The following is a 17,117-nucleotide window of genomic DNA, read 5'->3' as shown; positions in this document are numbered from 1 at the left end:
ACTGAGCGATCTGGGGAGAAGAGCCTTAGTCAGGGAGGTGACCAAGAACCCGATGGTTGCTCTGACAGAGCTCCAGTGTTTCTCTGTGGAGAGAGGAGAATCTTCCAGAAGAACAACCATCTCTGCAGCACTCCACCAATCAGGCCTGTATGGTAGAGTGGCCAGACAGAAGCCACTCCTCCGTAAAAGGCACATGACAGCCCGCCTGGAGTTTGCCAAAAGGCACCTGAAGACCTCTCAGACCATGAGAAACAAAATTCTCTGGTCTGATGAAACAAAGATTGAACTCGTTGGCCTGAATGGCAAGTGTCATGCCTGGAAGAAACCAGGCACTGCTCATCACCTGGCCAATACCATCCCTACAGTGAAGCATGGTGGTGGCAGCATCATGCTGTGGGGATGTTTTTCAGTGGCAGGATCTGGGAGACTAGTCAGGATCGAGGGAAAGATGAATCTGATGGTGCTTGAGAGGTCCTGCAAAGAAGAATGGGAGAAACTGCCCAAAAATAGGTGTGCCAAGCTTGTAGCATCATATACAAAAAGACTTGAGGCTGTAATTGGTGCCAAAGGTGCTTCAACAAAGTATTGAGCAAAGGCTGTGAATACTTATGTACATGTGATTTTTTTATCGAAATGAAAGTTTTCCAAATAATGCATTCTTTCATGGTTGTTGCACCAACATAAATGTGGTTAATAGGAAGGAAGGAGTCTCACCATATAATTTTTTTTGTTTTCATTATCATTATTTCCTAAAGCAACTGAAGAATAAAGCAAGATGTATTTCTTGCCAAAATGGAAGGGTAAACTGTCAATCAATCAAAATATAATGAGGCAAGAATTTCTAAGGGATTCATAATGGCAAGTGATTTATTCTTTGACACCTAATGGCACATAATTACTTAAGGACGTGTCAAATCACAAACACCTTTCGACAGCCTACTGCATTATATCATTGCTATAGTCCATTGAACAAGGTCACCTATTCTGCATAGTGGCCTATATCATTTGGTCTATTAGTTTGCATATCCAAAGGGAAATTATAAAGACAAAAAATCTGGGGCATGCTACTTTGGGTAAACGTGCTAAAATACAACCACAGTAAGGAAGCAGAGCTGAGGAAGCTACTTCAAAGCAGTAGTTGGCTAAACTACATGCCAGTCTTAATTTAAACCCTTTAGAAATAATGATTAGCTATATTATAACTAAGAAAAAGGAGCTACTAAGAAAAAGGAGGTAAATAAGAGGGGATATATTTATAAATTATCGAATTATTAGATTACACAATTCAGTTAAAAAGTGCATAAGTGTATTTACCTTTAGTGATGATATCATAGCGTTAACATATTCACAAATTATTTAATTTTAAAAGGTAGTGTCACTAGGCCTACTTGTAGTAAACTGGCCACCATTGAGCAACATTTTACCTATTTTATTTTCCTTTACATTATTATTATAATTATTATTATTATTGAGTATTTTATTTTATATATCAGGTTTTTAAAATGTATTTAAATATGTGGTTGCAAAAAATGACAAAAATTGGCAAAAAAAAAATTTTTGTTAAAAAACTGAAAATGAAACATATGTTGTTATATTTAGTTTGACTTCTAGAGGACATTGACCATTCTTCATATTTTTTTTATTTTCAGGCACTATTTTGAACTCTATATGAGAAAGTGTCAGTTATTCAGCAACACTTTAAGGAAGTGCAATATTAGATCTTTTTAAAACTCAAAGGACTGAGAAACACACCTGTGCTGGACTGCACCACACCCGAGTCCACAGTCTGTCCCATTAGATCATACTGGTTGAGACGAGACCCATCGTCTGCCACGACCACTGACTGTGCTGCCCCTCGTGTCCAAACATACACCACTTCAGCCCTTGTGTACGCATCTGCCGCAAACAAACAATACACAAAATAAACTCTACAGTGATTAATTCACAGTCAGCTGCCAGAATGTGCTTCCTGAGGCCATATACACTGCAGTGGATTCTCAAGCACAGCAGAGACACAGTAGACACTGAAATATTTACAGCCTCGTGGCTTTGAGTCACTGCCATGTTTTTTTATTCATGTGTCTTTTCCCCCTTATTCTGAGTCCAGCACAGACACATCTGTTCTTTCTTTGCAAGGATAGGTCGGGTCAGGGTAGAGCTGCCTAAATCCATCCAGCTGGTGGTGCAGGCTTGGGTTTGTGGTGTGCTGCGTCAAAGATGAGCTCACAGCACTGTTGAACTAAGAGAAAGTCCCTATCTGCTGTTCACAGTGTGGACAGATTGAGCTGGATCAGAGGTTCCATAGAAAAGTTGAAAAATATGTGTTACTTACAGCTGCCGAATTTGAGAGGGCAAGCATGAGCGTCCATTGGGAAGTCCTCTAAGTGCATGGGACATTCAGCTCTGACCGTAAGCCTAAAAGAGAAACAGGATTGTAGCAGTTAATAATGGAATAAAATCTATAAGAAATGTTTTTACATTGGCAGTTATTACATTATTGGCTGCTACAAGGATATTCAGATGAGGACTGGATACAATATTTAGACCCCAGTACAAATGTGCAAAAATATATGTGTGCTAGAATCACATTTTACAAATTCTGATGAGATTGATTCTTTACAGAATAAAGTTACAAAGAAACATCGGTAATGCAAAAATACATGGCAGGATGTGTTCCAAACCAGTGAAGATGAGGAACAATTTGTTATTAAAGGTTGTAATGCAATCAAAGTTTCTTTCCACTCGGCTGACTTGTGCTTCTTTCGCTCAGATGACACAAAAAATGCTATTTTCCAGGCTGGTCTAGTTAACACACATTCTCAAATTAACTGAGAGGCGATGTCTTAATCTAAAAGGTGATTGGCTCTTTTACTTGTAACACCTTGTCCTTACCAGACGCGATGTGATAAGATTCCAGCGACACTCGATCGGTCCGGCCACACCAGGCCTGACGCGACACCGCGATTTTAATACACTAAAATGAGGATAATTGACAATAACATTTAGAAAACAGAACAATTACAGATGAAACAGTCTGTTTCTTGAATGCAACTAATTTCTATGGCAAAACCCGAGGGGATAAATACACAATCACACGCATAAACAGGGCGAAGTTACATTTTGAACTTCACGCATCTTTCAGTCTGTTACGATTGTTTATGTTCACGCGGTACTGGGAAGAGGAGATAAAGTCAGAATGATGTATGTCTCTGCCATTCTGAACAGGGTGTGTGTGTGTGTGTGTGTGTGTGTGACAGAGCTCAGGCTGAAGAGAGTGAGACCTCAAGCACAACATTCGGTAGGAATGCGACACATTCTGCCAAAATCAAGTTGCTGTGATCCCGCTAGTGATATGCCGACTTAAATATACTGCAATATGACTAATTTTAGACCCATTTGTTGACTGTGCTAGCCTGCGTGACGTCGCAGAAATAGAAACCATTTCAAAAATAGAATGCCCTGTCGCTGTTGCTCGTCATGTGTCACGGCTGATTTAGACAAAAACTCTGATTAACATGGAAAAGATACCTTTTATCATGCGGCGTGTCTGGTTAGGACACGGTGTAAGGTGGGACTTCCTTTTCTGCATTCGCCATATTGGGTGTTCCAATTTCTTCCATTCATTTTAATACAAGTATCTTGGGCTAAACAGTCTCAAGTATGATGCAGAGTTTAGTCATTTCCAGTCGCGGGCAATGTCACAACTTGATGTAAGATCACATTTTTGTGTGGTCATCAGCTTTGAATGTTTGTCCCATCAGAATTTGGAGTCGGAACTATCGGTTTTATGATATTAGTAAGGCTGTTGATTTAAGGCATGCATTGCGAGCAATTCATTATATTAAAAATATAGTGTTAAAATATTAACAAAATTTATCTGACTGAATTTAAACTTTGTAGTAAGGACTTTTCCTACCAAAAGAACAATTCAAGCTTGAAGCACCACCTTTACATTTTTGCGAGTTGCAGTCAGTATGGGGTGGTCAGCGCAACTCCAGCTGTACAGGAAACATGCAGCAGGCAACAAAGAGACAGCTGTTCTAAGACAGCTGGACGGAGCACGGTGCAGCAGTATTGAGATGTTTTTTCTTTATATTTCACTTGATGCAGCAGTGTTCATGCACAACACCACTGAAAACGAGTGAAACATGATGCAACAACAGCGAGATGCCCCAAAAGTGTCCATCTGATGAATGTGTACATAGACAAATGAAAATAGAGCAGTTATTTTCAACCTGGTCTCATAAACATTACGTGACCATGAGAACATTTTTGCAAAAACTAAATTACATGCTTCATTGCATGTTTTGCCTTAGTTTCTCAGTAAAATGTCAAGCAGGGGGTGCCAAAATCCAGTGAAATTATGTCGTAGAGTGAATATAAAATGGAGGTTTTAATGAGTAAAACGTTCCTCCATAACCTACAACATTAGCCTAAACCTAACCAATCGTGATCTAAAATTAAATGAGAGGTAAACAAAACAGATATACTTACCCTTAACTGACACCTAAACCTAACCAAAAGTGTCTAAAACCAAATGAGAAATAAAAAGCACATTTTGTGAAGCAGCCACGCCATCTTTTGTCGTGTTTATTATACTCTCATCTCACGTGTCCGCTTGCATGCTTGACTAATTTTGAACCTCAGTCCTCAGTTGAGCTACTGCTCAAGTTAATCATGTTGGAATAAGTGTGTAAATGTAAGTGTCTGTAATACACGTGTTAAAATGTATTATTTTTCAAATTATGAATTATTGTATATGTGTTTTGAGATCATAACATAGCAGTGTGATAGTAATAGTGCGAAGATAAGTGTTTATAAAGTCATAATCAGCAACTGTAGTTGTGATTTGTGTGAAAGTGAATAAAATGCACAGCTGCTGTAGCACCTCTAGTGTTCATTCCATGTAACTGTGACAAATTATCTTTATTAATAGTATACATTTTTAATTATTAATTAAAATTTTGTCAGTGTTTCATCATGTCATATTTATTAATGACATGTACTTTTAGGTGAAAATAATTACATATTTTAATTTAAAATAATGTGCAAAATGACAAAAATATGTATTAAACTGCAACGGACCGAGTTCAAAAACAAAAATAATGTATAGTGTGTGGCTTTTTTGTCTCGTTTAAGTTATCACTGACAAAAACAAATATAATAATAATTTCCATCAGTAATATGTATTAATAAGATTTAAACTAGCCCACAATACATATAAATGCTGTAAACTACTCAGTGCACAAATACACAGTAGAGTCACATATATACTGTACACACTTTTGTCTCAGCTTGACAGCATGATAAAACAGTAAATGTCATCCCCTAAGGGACACACCTCCCATTTTTCATTTTGTTGACACCAATATGAAGTTCCATCTGCCCCCTAATCTCCTAATAAGCAGACTAAAGGATGCTTTATTGCTTCCTCTGTCCTGACCTGTACATAAGTTGCCTGCGATGCAGAGGTTCATGTGTGTTATTTATGGCACAGCCGTTCAAATACAGACTTACACTAGAAATTCCCATCTGTACATTTTAACCGCCACTCTTATTACATTTATTTGACTTGTCTTAAAACTTCTATATGGATAGAGAAAGTATTACAGACATCCAGTTATATTCAGTTACATCTGATCTAGAGGAAATCACAAAGGAATCATGATTCATCAGTAAGTTCTCACTTAAATGTTTTGTAAAGTTTGGATAAAATTTCAAACCTACTGAAACAACACTGTGGCAGGGCGGAGGGCAGGGCCAGGTCATTATTAAACACACCCGGCCCCTAATCAGGCTAATCAAGCAACCGAGAGGGATAAAGGCAGACTGGAGACGGCAGTGCGACAGAGAGACAGATTTACGGGCCAAACGCCTGTATGTGTTTGTCTTTTTGGTTCAGTTCTTCATTAAATATTATTTATATTATTAAGCCGGTTCTTGCCTCCTTTCCCTTTTACCTTTACAAACACATACAAAAACTTTTTTTTTTTTTTTTTATTGGTTTATTCCAATTATTTATTCTAATTATTAAAAATAAAAAAAAATGACGACTGTCTAACAGCTGTGGTGTCATTTCCACCACACCAAACAGTTTTGCCCCTAATCAAGTTTTATTAATTCATTTATTTTTTTAAGTGAGTGTTCACAATTGTCAGTGAAGAGCATGCTTGAGATGAAACAGTAAACATTTAATTTCCACCAGTGCCATTTTCACCACAGAATTCTATTAAATACAATACAGAATTTGAGATTGTGGTGGAAAATTACTTGATTTTCATTTATAATAACAAAAATGACATAAATCTCCTGTGATGCTTGTACGTACAGTGTTGGACAATGTTAGTAGACAAATCAAATAAACTAGTAAGAGTGTGAATTTTACTTTCTAGAAATTCATGTGTCTAAAAGTTATTTCTGCATAAAAAGGCAGTGGATCATGTGCGGTCTAGGTCGGGAAACCTGTTTGAAAACAATCATTATTTTAGAAATAAGTGCTAACGCGGTAATGCTGGCGGTGCAGAAATTACACACTTCAGCTTTTAAGTTAGTGACGGTGATACTTTTATTTAGTTACTCCCCAAAACTGATTCTTACTGCGGTAAACAGATGAAATAGAAGTGTTAGCTTCACCTCATGGTGTAGAGTAGAGTTCCCTCCTCTGTGATCCGCAGCAGTTTATTGGGCATGGTCATATTATGGGCGACTGATTTTTTGCCGTTGTGGAAGAACGTGTCAGGGGTCCAGATTTTGCTGGCCATCAGGTTGTTGAGGCGAAGCACAGCCATGGGACCTTTGAACTTCAACCTCTCATCTTTCCAACTCTGTCTGAAGAACACGTCTATGGTGTACTCCTGCAAGACCAAAAAATAACACTGTCACAACGAATCAAGCCTGGACTTTGAATAACTTAGCATTGTTTTGAGCATTACACTTGTTTTAATTTTGACAAATAGTCAATCGGTGAATGTATACCACTTTTGTTTTCATATTTTTAAGAGTAATGAACATTTTTGACTAAATGTGTTAATTAATCCACCACTGAATATATATGTGTGTGTGTGTGTGTGTGTGTGTGTGTGTGTGTGCTGGTTTATTATTGTGGTGTGGTTGAATTCAGATTTACCTACTCTATAAACAATGCTGCATACCAAAAGTGAACTGTGATTGGTTGCCCTTCCCCTTAATGTTATAAGGTATTTTTTTTTTGCTGAAATAAAGGTGCTGCCACACTAGACTTTGCACTCCATTCACTCTCATTTGAATGCATCTGAATTCAAAGGCATCTGAATGGATATTGCAAGCTCATGCGAACACATGGAAATTCGGATGACGAGAAGCTGTGACTAAAAGAAGATAGAAATTTCACACATTGACCACTAGGTTCAATACAAAGAATACATTTTTCAAAGCTGATTGTTTTCATTGTTGCAGAAAAGTATTTTTTTATCAAAGGCCACCCAGCATGACATTATATTCTATCCATTGTGGCATCCAGAATAATTTTGCATGCTCAAAGCATAGTATGAACTGAAGTCAGGTTTGGGATATTCATGAATTCTGACAATCCAACATTGACTCAAAATATGAACTTTAAAGTAATTTATTCATTCTATTTTTAAATTTAGTTTTCATTCATATTGTAGGGCACAATTATAATGTAGTCTTTCATTTCTAATGATTTTTTGGGTTTTAATTAATTAAACTATTTATTCACCACTATTGCTTGTCTTTGTAATAGTTTTAGCTTAGAATAATAACCTTACTTCAGACATCTCATTCCGTGTACAGTATGGCTTGTCCAGCATATAACAGTCACACATTGATTTCTTACATGAAGGGCCACTGCTTCTTCAAAACATTTGTTGCTTTTTTAGAATTTACATTTTAAGTTTGACAATAAATATGTTTTTATGTAATTTTAGCAAAACTACAATCTTCAAGAGGAGTGGAGAACTTGTTGAAACATTGGTGACCATAATTAGTGGCATTAATCATTCTAACAACTACTGATTGTCATAGCTGTAAGCGATTCTTTCATTTTCACATGATCATCCATCATGACACAGTCTGGGGAAATACAACAACATGCTTTAGGTAGATGAACTGGCTGAGTGAAAAATAAAGCAGGCAAAATGGAAACAAACAGCAGCGTGTCATTAGGATCATGAAATTAGCTCTGTTTTACAAAAGCATCAATTAAATGGTCCTGTCCTAAAAACAATAACACTAAGTAATGAAGAAAGAAAAGTTCTCCAAGACAAGGGAAAGAAAGAAAGAAAGAAAGAAAGAAAGAAAGAAAGAAAGAAAGAATGGATGGGTGGAGGTGGATGGATGGATCATTGACAAATGGATGGATGGATGGTTGAAGGATGGATGAAGTATGGAAGGATAGATAATTAAAGAATTGCTGGGAGATAGATAGATAGATAGATAGATAGATAGATAGATAGATAGATAGATAGATAGATAGATAATTGATGGATGGATGGATAGATGATAATTGATGGATGGATGGATGGATGGATAGATGGATAGATTGATGGATGAATGGATGGATGGATAATTGATGAATTGACAGATAGATAGATAGACAGACAGACAGACAGACAGACAGACAGACAGACAGACAGACAGACAGACAGACAGATAGATAGATAGATAGATAGATAGATAGATAGATAGATAGATAGATAGATAGATAATTGATGGATGGATAAATGGATAATCGATGGATTAATGGATGGATGTATAAATGGATAATCGATGGATTAATGGTTGGATGGATAATTTATTATTTGATGGGGATAGATACAATAGATGGGTGGATGGAAGGATGGATGATTGATGAATTGATGGGGATGGCTGGATGGATGGATGGATGGATAATTTATTAATTGATGGGGATAGATACAGTAGATGGGTGGATGGAAGGATGGATAATTGATGGGGATGGATGGATGGATGGATGGATGGATGGATGGATGGATGGATAATTGATGAATTGATGGGGGATAGATAGATGGATTGATAAAATGGATAGCTTTTGTCAAACCAACATAATCACAAGTGGCTCCACAAATTAATTTTATATTAAGTACATTACATATTAAGTTAATTAGTATCACTGTGCTTTCTAAATGTAAATACAGATTAACAGTGTAATTTAGTGTAACTGATCAATCCAGTCAATCTTTCATACTACATGTGTAAAGTTATCATAAAAAGAGAGTATAATTAAATTCTCATTATCAAAGAAGCATTAATGAAATTTTTAATAATGTCAATTAATAGTAATGAAAACATTTATGCATTAAAATCAGTTAATACATTTCCAAGTATGTCAATTGCTATTGAGCTTTTTTTCACACTTTTACAAAACTTGTAATAAATGCTATCTTGTCTGAACAAATGCAACACAGAAAACGGGTGACATTGAAAGGAAATAAAGTTTTACCATGTCATGGTCCGAGACCGGTCCAATACTCGTCACAAAAATGTCAGTCTTGACTTCAGTTACACGCTCTGTTGAGGCAAGAAATTAAGTTTTAGTGTCAATCCGCGTTGGTCATTTGCTTTAACATCAGTGGATCAACCTGCCTGATTTAATTGCATATAAACCCTCCTCACTGACATGACACTGGCTCCACCCACCTCTGACATCACTACCAATTAAATAAATCCTTTTGAAAAGGTTAGTTTATTTTACATTCTCTCTTCCCCTCTTTGAACAGTTACATTTTCAGCATAACCCAGCAGAGTGTTTAGGCTTCTGATGTGGTAAAATTGTTAATACACTGTGTGTCAATGTCTTTGCCCTCCTGTGAGGTGCCATTGATGTCTAGTTCTTTCTGCAAACAAATTCAAAGCTTTTACTTTTTGTTTACCACAGTATTCCCACATACCTTGTGAGGTCCTGCCAAGAAATAATCAATATGGTCCATCTCTGGTGTGGTAATATCTGAAACAAACTCTTAAAAGCTCACTATAGCGGTATGAATAAATGGGCTCTGTGCCAAAACCTAGTAAGCTGCCTTGCTGTTTACTGTCTACATAGGCAGTCTAATACTGTTTAAAGCGGCAGGTTACTGCAGTAGGTTTTGGAGCAGAGTGATTGTGTTTAGGCTCAGTTTATGCACAAACACACATCATGTTCTAGCTTCCAAGACATACAGAATGTCTAGTGTGGTGAAAAATGTTGATTGATTTAAGTTGTTAGTCAATTCACTCACTATTTTTGACATGTTGTCACTTCGGAGGCATTAAGGTAATTTGTGTAAGGTTAAACAGATGCAATAAAAAATAAAAATAAAAATATATGCCACAGGTGTGCCAGCTCAATGAGTCATGCTGTTCAGTTCAAAATTATTTTATGTCACATGTTAAATGATCTGCATTTATGTGGAAAACAATGTTCACTTGATGTGCGTTTGCCTGGCAGGCTTTGTTCAAAACAAACCTGCTCCCTACAAACATAAAAAACATTTTTTATGAGACAAGCATTTGCATATTGCATCTGCATTTAAATTACAAAAGAAAAGTTTTTCTTTATATTTTTGCCAAACAATTTTTGTCTGAGTAGCCCTGTTTTAAAAACAGCACAGTCTACATTTAGTTTTAATGTAATTCATAGGGTTCTTTAATTAAGCAATATGGTGGTACATAAGGTGGTAATGCCTTATTTTTTGACTGCCTTATTGCTTTAATAAAAGATGGCTATATATTAAAAGCATTGAAGATGAAATCTTTTATTAAAAGACTATTTTACTAATCAAATTCATTGAGCACCTTTTTTACAGTGGAAGATTTTGTCATTTGACAGACTGCCTGATGCCTACAGGGGTTTTCAAACTGAGGTTCGGGGACACCAAGGAGGCTGTTAGTGTTCCCTGGAAAATTCAGAGAAAGAAAAAAGTGTTCGTAAATGCAATATATTTATATATCAGACACCTGTGGAGCACATACCCCAGTACAGGGCATGTTAGCACATGTACTGAGTCCAACTACGAATTCCTCTGCTGAATTCTTGAGCCGGAGGCCAAGGGAGGAAGGACGTCCAGGGTTCATGGTTCGTGAACTAGCATGGGAGAGAAGAGCGCAAGGCTTCACCTCCTGGAGAGGAAAGGCACTATATGTAAGTAGTACACCCGGCCAGCTGCCCCGCATAACAAGACTTACCTTTTCATATCTGAAAGAACATGGGACGAACTTCAGGCACATTTCGCTGACAGAGAACGCTTGCAGGTTCCTGACCCTTTTGATGAAAGTGAACGCGGTCAGGAGGGCGATCTTTAATAAGACAGCCTTTAACTCAACTGACTCTAGGGGCACGAACAGGGCTCTCCGAAGGCACCACAGAAACACGGAGAGGTCCCATGAGAGAAATAGGCAAAGCCTAGGAGGTAACTGAATATGCAAATGCACACTTCCCTTATGAAGTTTAACGGGGCAAGGGCTGCCTCACTGACCTTCTTGAAGATGTGAGGGGACAGGGACAGGCCGAAGGGGAGGAGCTTGTACTGATATGCCTGACCGTCGAACAATTGCATGCAACCCACTGCCCTTCTCCGGAACGATGAAGTAAGGAGTGTAAAATCCTTGGCTCACCTCGGCTGGAGGGACAGGCTCTATCGTGCCCTTCTGCAGAAGGACTGTGATCTAGGCACGTATTAAGGCAGAGTTCTTGCCCTTCACTGACGTGAAGTGAACGGTGTGGAGCTGGGGCGTTCGCCTGGCGAATTGAATCGCTTTGCTGAGTCAAATGGTTCTGGCCAACCGGCCCGACAGGTTGAAAAGTGATAGCCATGCGTCCAAACTCCAGGCAAGGGGCACTAACGGAAGGATCACATCCAACGTACCTGGGGGTGGGGCCTCGCGGCAGGGGGAGCAGGGAATGCCGCGTGTGGGAGCAATGCTCCGATCCGAGGCGGCCGCGCTGAAGAAGCCCTCAAAGCACTTACCTTGCTCTGCATCCCCTGTGTAAGGTGGGCCGGCGGACCTGGGAGATGGGCGCTGTGGCAGAGCGGAGGGCGTGGCCGGGTCGTGATTCCACACACCTGGCCCCTAATCTGGCTAATCAAGTCTCAGAGAAGGATAAAGGCCGACTGGAAGCTGCAGTGCGAGAGAGAGAGACAGATTTACGGACAGCTGTCCGACACCTTTGTGTGTTTGTCTTTTTGTTTAAGTTTCGTATGAAAATATTATTTATATTCTCAAGCCGGTTCTCATCATCCTTCTTTCCATTAATCCCTTTACAGGTGCGTTTAGGAAACGTGCCTTGTCTGCGTCTCTCATCTCAACCAGGTTCAGCCACAGGTGGCACTCCTGGATCACGAGAGCAGACATTGTCTGTCCGAGTGTGAGCGCCATGAGCTTGGTCGCACGGAGGGCGAGGTCGGTCACCGAGTGCAGTTCTTGTAGCACATCGGGATCAGAACTACCCTCGTGCAGCTCTTTTAGTGCCTTGGCCTGATGGACCTGTAAGAGGGCCATGGCATGCAGGGCAGAGGTGGCCCGACCGGCAGCACTGTAGGATTTGGTCGCCAGAGACGACGTAGTCATACAGGCTCAGGAAGGGAGTGCCGGGTCAACTCCGCCAGCTGGCGGCACTCACTGGCGACAGGTGTGCCGCAGTCGCCTTATCCACATGGGGAATTGCAGCATAACCCTCAGCCACTCTGCCGTCGATGGTAGTGAGAGTGGACGAGGTGATGGATTAGGTTCGAGCAGTGAAAGGTGCCTTCCACGACCTCGTCAGCTCATCATGCACCTCCGGGAAGAAGGGGACTAGGGGTGGGCATGGCTGCAAGCGGCACACCGACCCTAAGGACCAGTCGTCAAGCCACAAGTCCTCAGGGGTGGGTGGAGGGTTCCACTCAAGCCATACACTTGCAGCAGCCTGGGCAAGTATGGGGATCAGCACCGCATCGGCCTCAGACTGAGCTGGCACACCTGATTGCGCTGACATCTCATCCAACCGCGAGCTCCAAAAACATTAGGCTGGCACTGAAGCGAGCTGCCTGTCTCATCCCAGAACTGGACGGGAGCAAACAAGCGTGTCAAGGAATGAGCGGTCTGTGGAGGATTACCCGGCGTAACCGTACCCACTGAAGCCCCCGAATCGCCTTCAGCGTCAACCGGGGCAGCCTCATACCCGTAGGCAGAAGGACCAGCAGGGGGGATGGACAGCTGAAGCGGCTTTTCCCCGGAAGAAGGAAAGCCACAACGTTGCCATGGTCCTGTAATTACAGTGAGAACATGAACCATCCATGAATGCTTCCTTAATGTGATTCTGACCCAGACACGTGAGGCAGCGACAGAGACATAAGGGCATCTTTGAAAAGACGTGTCTTTAAAGGTCTAATAGAGGAAATATTACTCTTTAGAGAAATACACTCTTTTAGCACTGTCGAAGCGCCCAGGGGTGTACTCTGCACTGAGCGTGCAGATGAAGAGAAGTCGCTGGAATGCGCTGTATATCCAAAAGCAAAGGCTTCTGTAGAAATGAATGGAACAGCAGTGGAATTTAGCTTGCTCATACACAACCGCTCGGCTCCAAAGAAAAAATCTGAATGAACGCTGCATTTCAGCTCCCATTTGTACCCGTATGTCTGGGGGAGTGGCATGCAAATTCCAATCACCAATTAATTCTCCTTGGCCTTTTCTTAAAGATATGAGGTGTTATGGAGCACAACATTGAGTGAGTGACAGAAGGGAACTACAGTACAGTTCAGTCACACTGTTCTCGATAGCATAGCAACAATCTGGATGGATGTTTATCTGTTATCCGTTTGGTGAAGTTGTTTAATACTTGGATATGTTTTCTGGTAGGGTTGTTGAAGCTAATATTGCTTGTCATGCTTATATGATTCTAACATTACTCGGGTGTTAACCCATCAAGATGTATCTACGTTGTCCGGGGGAGTTACTGTGACATGTTTACTAATATTTATGACTTCTGAAATTGACTGTTAACTGTTATATTGCATTTTTAAGCATTATTTTCATGTTTAATAAAGTTAATTTTAGCCCCATCATTTTGCTGTGTTATTGTGTGCATTTATAGAAATACTATTTTAGTATTATCATTCACTTGCATTATCAACTGAGGCTGTACAATATGATAAAAATAAAAAAGTCTTCCACTGAACTCATATCAGGCATATCACAAGTATCACTTCTTAAATTGTAAGTGTAGTACAAAGTGTAGTACAATACTAATACTGTATCTACTATAGATAATACTAAAGTATCAATAGTAGATAAAACACTTGAAAAATTATATTAAAATATACTGGTAGTGATTGAGGTGATTGAGTCCCCTGTTCTTTATGTAAAAGCGCTTTGAGTGTAGTGTCAGAAAAGAGCAAATTAATAAAGTGTAAAATTAATTAATTAAATATATGCGAACACGAGCATTGTTTATCTTCATCAAAGTAATATTTCAGTTTTAAATGTTTAATCGTATAACATTATATCAACATGACAACACATTATGACAAAGGCTCTGAAAATCTCCAGTCATGTTCACACACAAGCGATGTCCAGGTAAGCACAAATCATGAGATTCATCTGCCAGAGGAGCAGTGCCAAAACACTAATCACGTTTAGAGTTCTTCCTCAAATGAATTGCAATTTTAAATTTCAACCACAGATGTCGCTAGAGAGCACAAAATTACGTAGTGCAGCTTTAACAAAAAAGGCAAGGCCGAAACAATTTTTTTTTCATTAGATAACTGTTTTGCTTAGGAATTCTGCTTTAAAATGTTACAAAAAAAGAGTTACAAAAAGAGTTACAAAAGCTATTGTATTGTTCTAAAAATTAAATAATTTTCTTTGAGCATTGATTGGATCTGTTGAACCCATGACAGGCAAATCCAAGATAGATAAATGCAAGAAAAAAATATACAAAAATAAATGAACAAATAAATAATGACAATTTATCTGGGGGGAAATCTTTTTTATTTTTGCACATCTAAAACATTTTTGAACTTCTGCAGTTGTTAACAATATAATTCACATTTCACAAATTTTGAAAGAGCATTACAAATTATTATATTCGAAATGCTTTAAGTTTTCATATTGTATTTATTTTGGTAGGCATTTCTTTGTATTGCACAAAAAATATTATAAATGTAACAATGAAAAAATCTATTATACTATTATTATATAAATAATAATAGGCCATATTGGTTTTTTGTAATAATTATTGAAAAAAAAGCATACTTTGCGATCGTAAGCATGAAAACGGTGATATAATACTGATGGTTATATTGTTTATATTGATGGTTATAGCCAATAGTTTTAATTTGTTCAAAAATTAGCCAATAAATATGGTGCATTTGTATCATTTTCTTCGGCTTTAATGAATACAATAACAATAAAAAGCTGATTATTTAAATTGACCTCTATATAGTTTAGGAGGGGTTTCTTGCAAGGTAATTGTCATACTTGGGGGTCCTTGGCATCAAAAAGTTTGAAAGCCCCTGGGCTAATGTATGCTTCTAGTCAAAAGTTGGGGCACACCTACTCATTCTTTACAAGTACATTTAGTGTAGAGGTAAAAAACAGCAGGGTTACTTTTTCAACCCAAATGCTGTTTTGAGGCTGTTGGGTCAATTTATTGGGTTATTTTCTCAGTGTTGGGTAGTTTTTGTGTTACCCAGCTGTTGGATTAGTGGCTGGGTCATGCACTGTTGAAACAATGCACCACTCCCTTTCACGTCTCTCCAGTGCAACAATGCAGTCACAGACTCGATCATTTTCAGAAGTGAGTGTTTTTCAGTGCAGACAAATTGGTGGATTTATTTGATGAAATAAAAATAAGTATTAGCATTTTTGTCATTACTGTGCACTAGAAAATGCAAAGTTATCATTACTTAATCATAATAGGATTGTTCATATAACATTAACTTTTATTAGATGTATAAAACTCATAGGAATTGCTTTGATACAGTCTTTGCTGAAAGTAAAAGAACGGATGAGTTGAAAGTTTCAAGATGCTCGTGGCAAGATTCAATTAGTTACAGAACTTAAGTCTGATAAATTAAATCAGACCTCAAGACAGTTACAATAAAGTAACTGATGAATACAAATAAATGATGAGATGTTCAAAAACTTTTCATTTGTTCTTTTTTATTTTTTTATCATTTATTGTGCTTAAAAAGATGTCATTAGTGATACAAACGCATGTGAGACAAAGGTCCTTCCTGTATTATGACATATAGCATTTCTTATGTATTTTAGTACCTCAGACTGAGATGTTAAGGCCCTACAACCTACATTCAGGAGTCCAGGTCTGCACATATTATTTATTTTAAATAATTGTATAGATTTTTATTAATTTCTTACATTAATATTTTTCTGCCAATAGAAATTTGAATAAAAAGTAACATTAATAATATAATGAATGTTTATTGTTTTGAATGCCTAGTTTAATTAACTTTAATTGTAATTGTTACATTATTACAATATATTACGGCTCTTTATTATAATATATTGTGTCTTTTTTATCTTTATTTAAGCTTTTGTTAAATGAGTTTAATTGTACTTGTACTTGTTGTATGTATTAATATATAATGATACGAGATACGAAAACAAATGCATGAACATATGTTATGCGTTTCAGAATATGATGTGTATGTTTTTAATCGCCTAAAGTATTAATTAATTGGATTCATCCAAATGATTTGAAAAGATTCATTCAAATTTGTTCACTGATTCGATCATTAAGCATTTCTGAACATTATACATTTGCGCAAGTAGATGGTGACCAATGGGCCTCTTTACATTTTGAGTCATTGCATTAAATAAAAAGCACAATCATTCATGACTGAAAGAAATCTAATTGTCCTTTTTTTAAAACTGCGTGTTTACAAATCTTAGATTACCGTCTGGGCAACCAGTTTTATGATTTTTTGCAAATTATCTTATTGATTAACAGCACTGATATATAATGCATATCATATCACAACTAAATGTCTTAGTGGCCATATTTCTGGGGGATATGTGGACGCTAAGGGCAGCACTGTAACTGATAAATACACACACACACACACACACACACACACACACACACACACACACACACACACACACACACACACACAGACAAAGTT

At 38.1% G+C, this 17,117-nt stretch overlaps 1 protein-coding gene across 2 annotated transcripts in view; it reads right to left on the bottom strand.

Moving 5' to 3' along the window:
- The window catches only part of LOC127624735 (gamma-aminobutyric acid receptor subunit alpha-1-like), a 51,108-nt gene that overhangs the window by 21,564 nt on the left and 12,427 nt on the right, over positions 1-17,117 (bottom strand). For both annotated transcript variants that reach the window (XM_052099590.1, XM_052099589.1), the window contains exons 4-7: positions 9,458-9,525; positions 6,634-6,854; positions 2,333-2,415; positions 1,753-1,896 (exon numbers count right to left, since the gene is read on the bottom strand). In XM_052099590.1, coding sequence (XP_051955550.1) covers positions 1,753-1,896; positions 2,333-2,415; positions 6,634-6,854; positions 9,458-9,525 — 516 coding nt within the window. The remainder of the gene's footprint in view (positions 1-1,752; positions 1,897-2,332; positions 2,416-6,633; positions 6,855-9,457; positions 9,526-17,117) is intronic.

This window comes from Xyrauchen texanus, chromosome 31 (genome assembly GCF_025860055.1).
Source record: "Xyrauchen texanus isolate HMW12.3.18 chromosome 31, RBS_HiC_50CHRs, whole genome shotgun sequence".
Taxonomy (NCBI): Eukaryota; Metazoa; Chordata; class Actinopteri; order Cypriniformes; family Catostomidae; genus Xyrauchen; species Xyrauchen texanus.
This window is presented reverse-complemented; position numbering and strand designations above follow the sequence as displayed.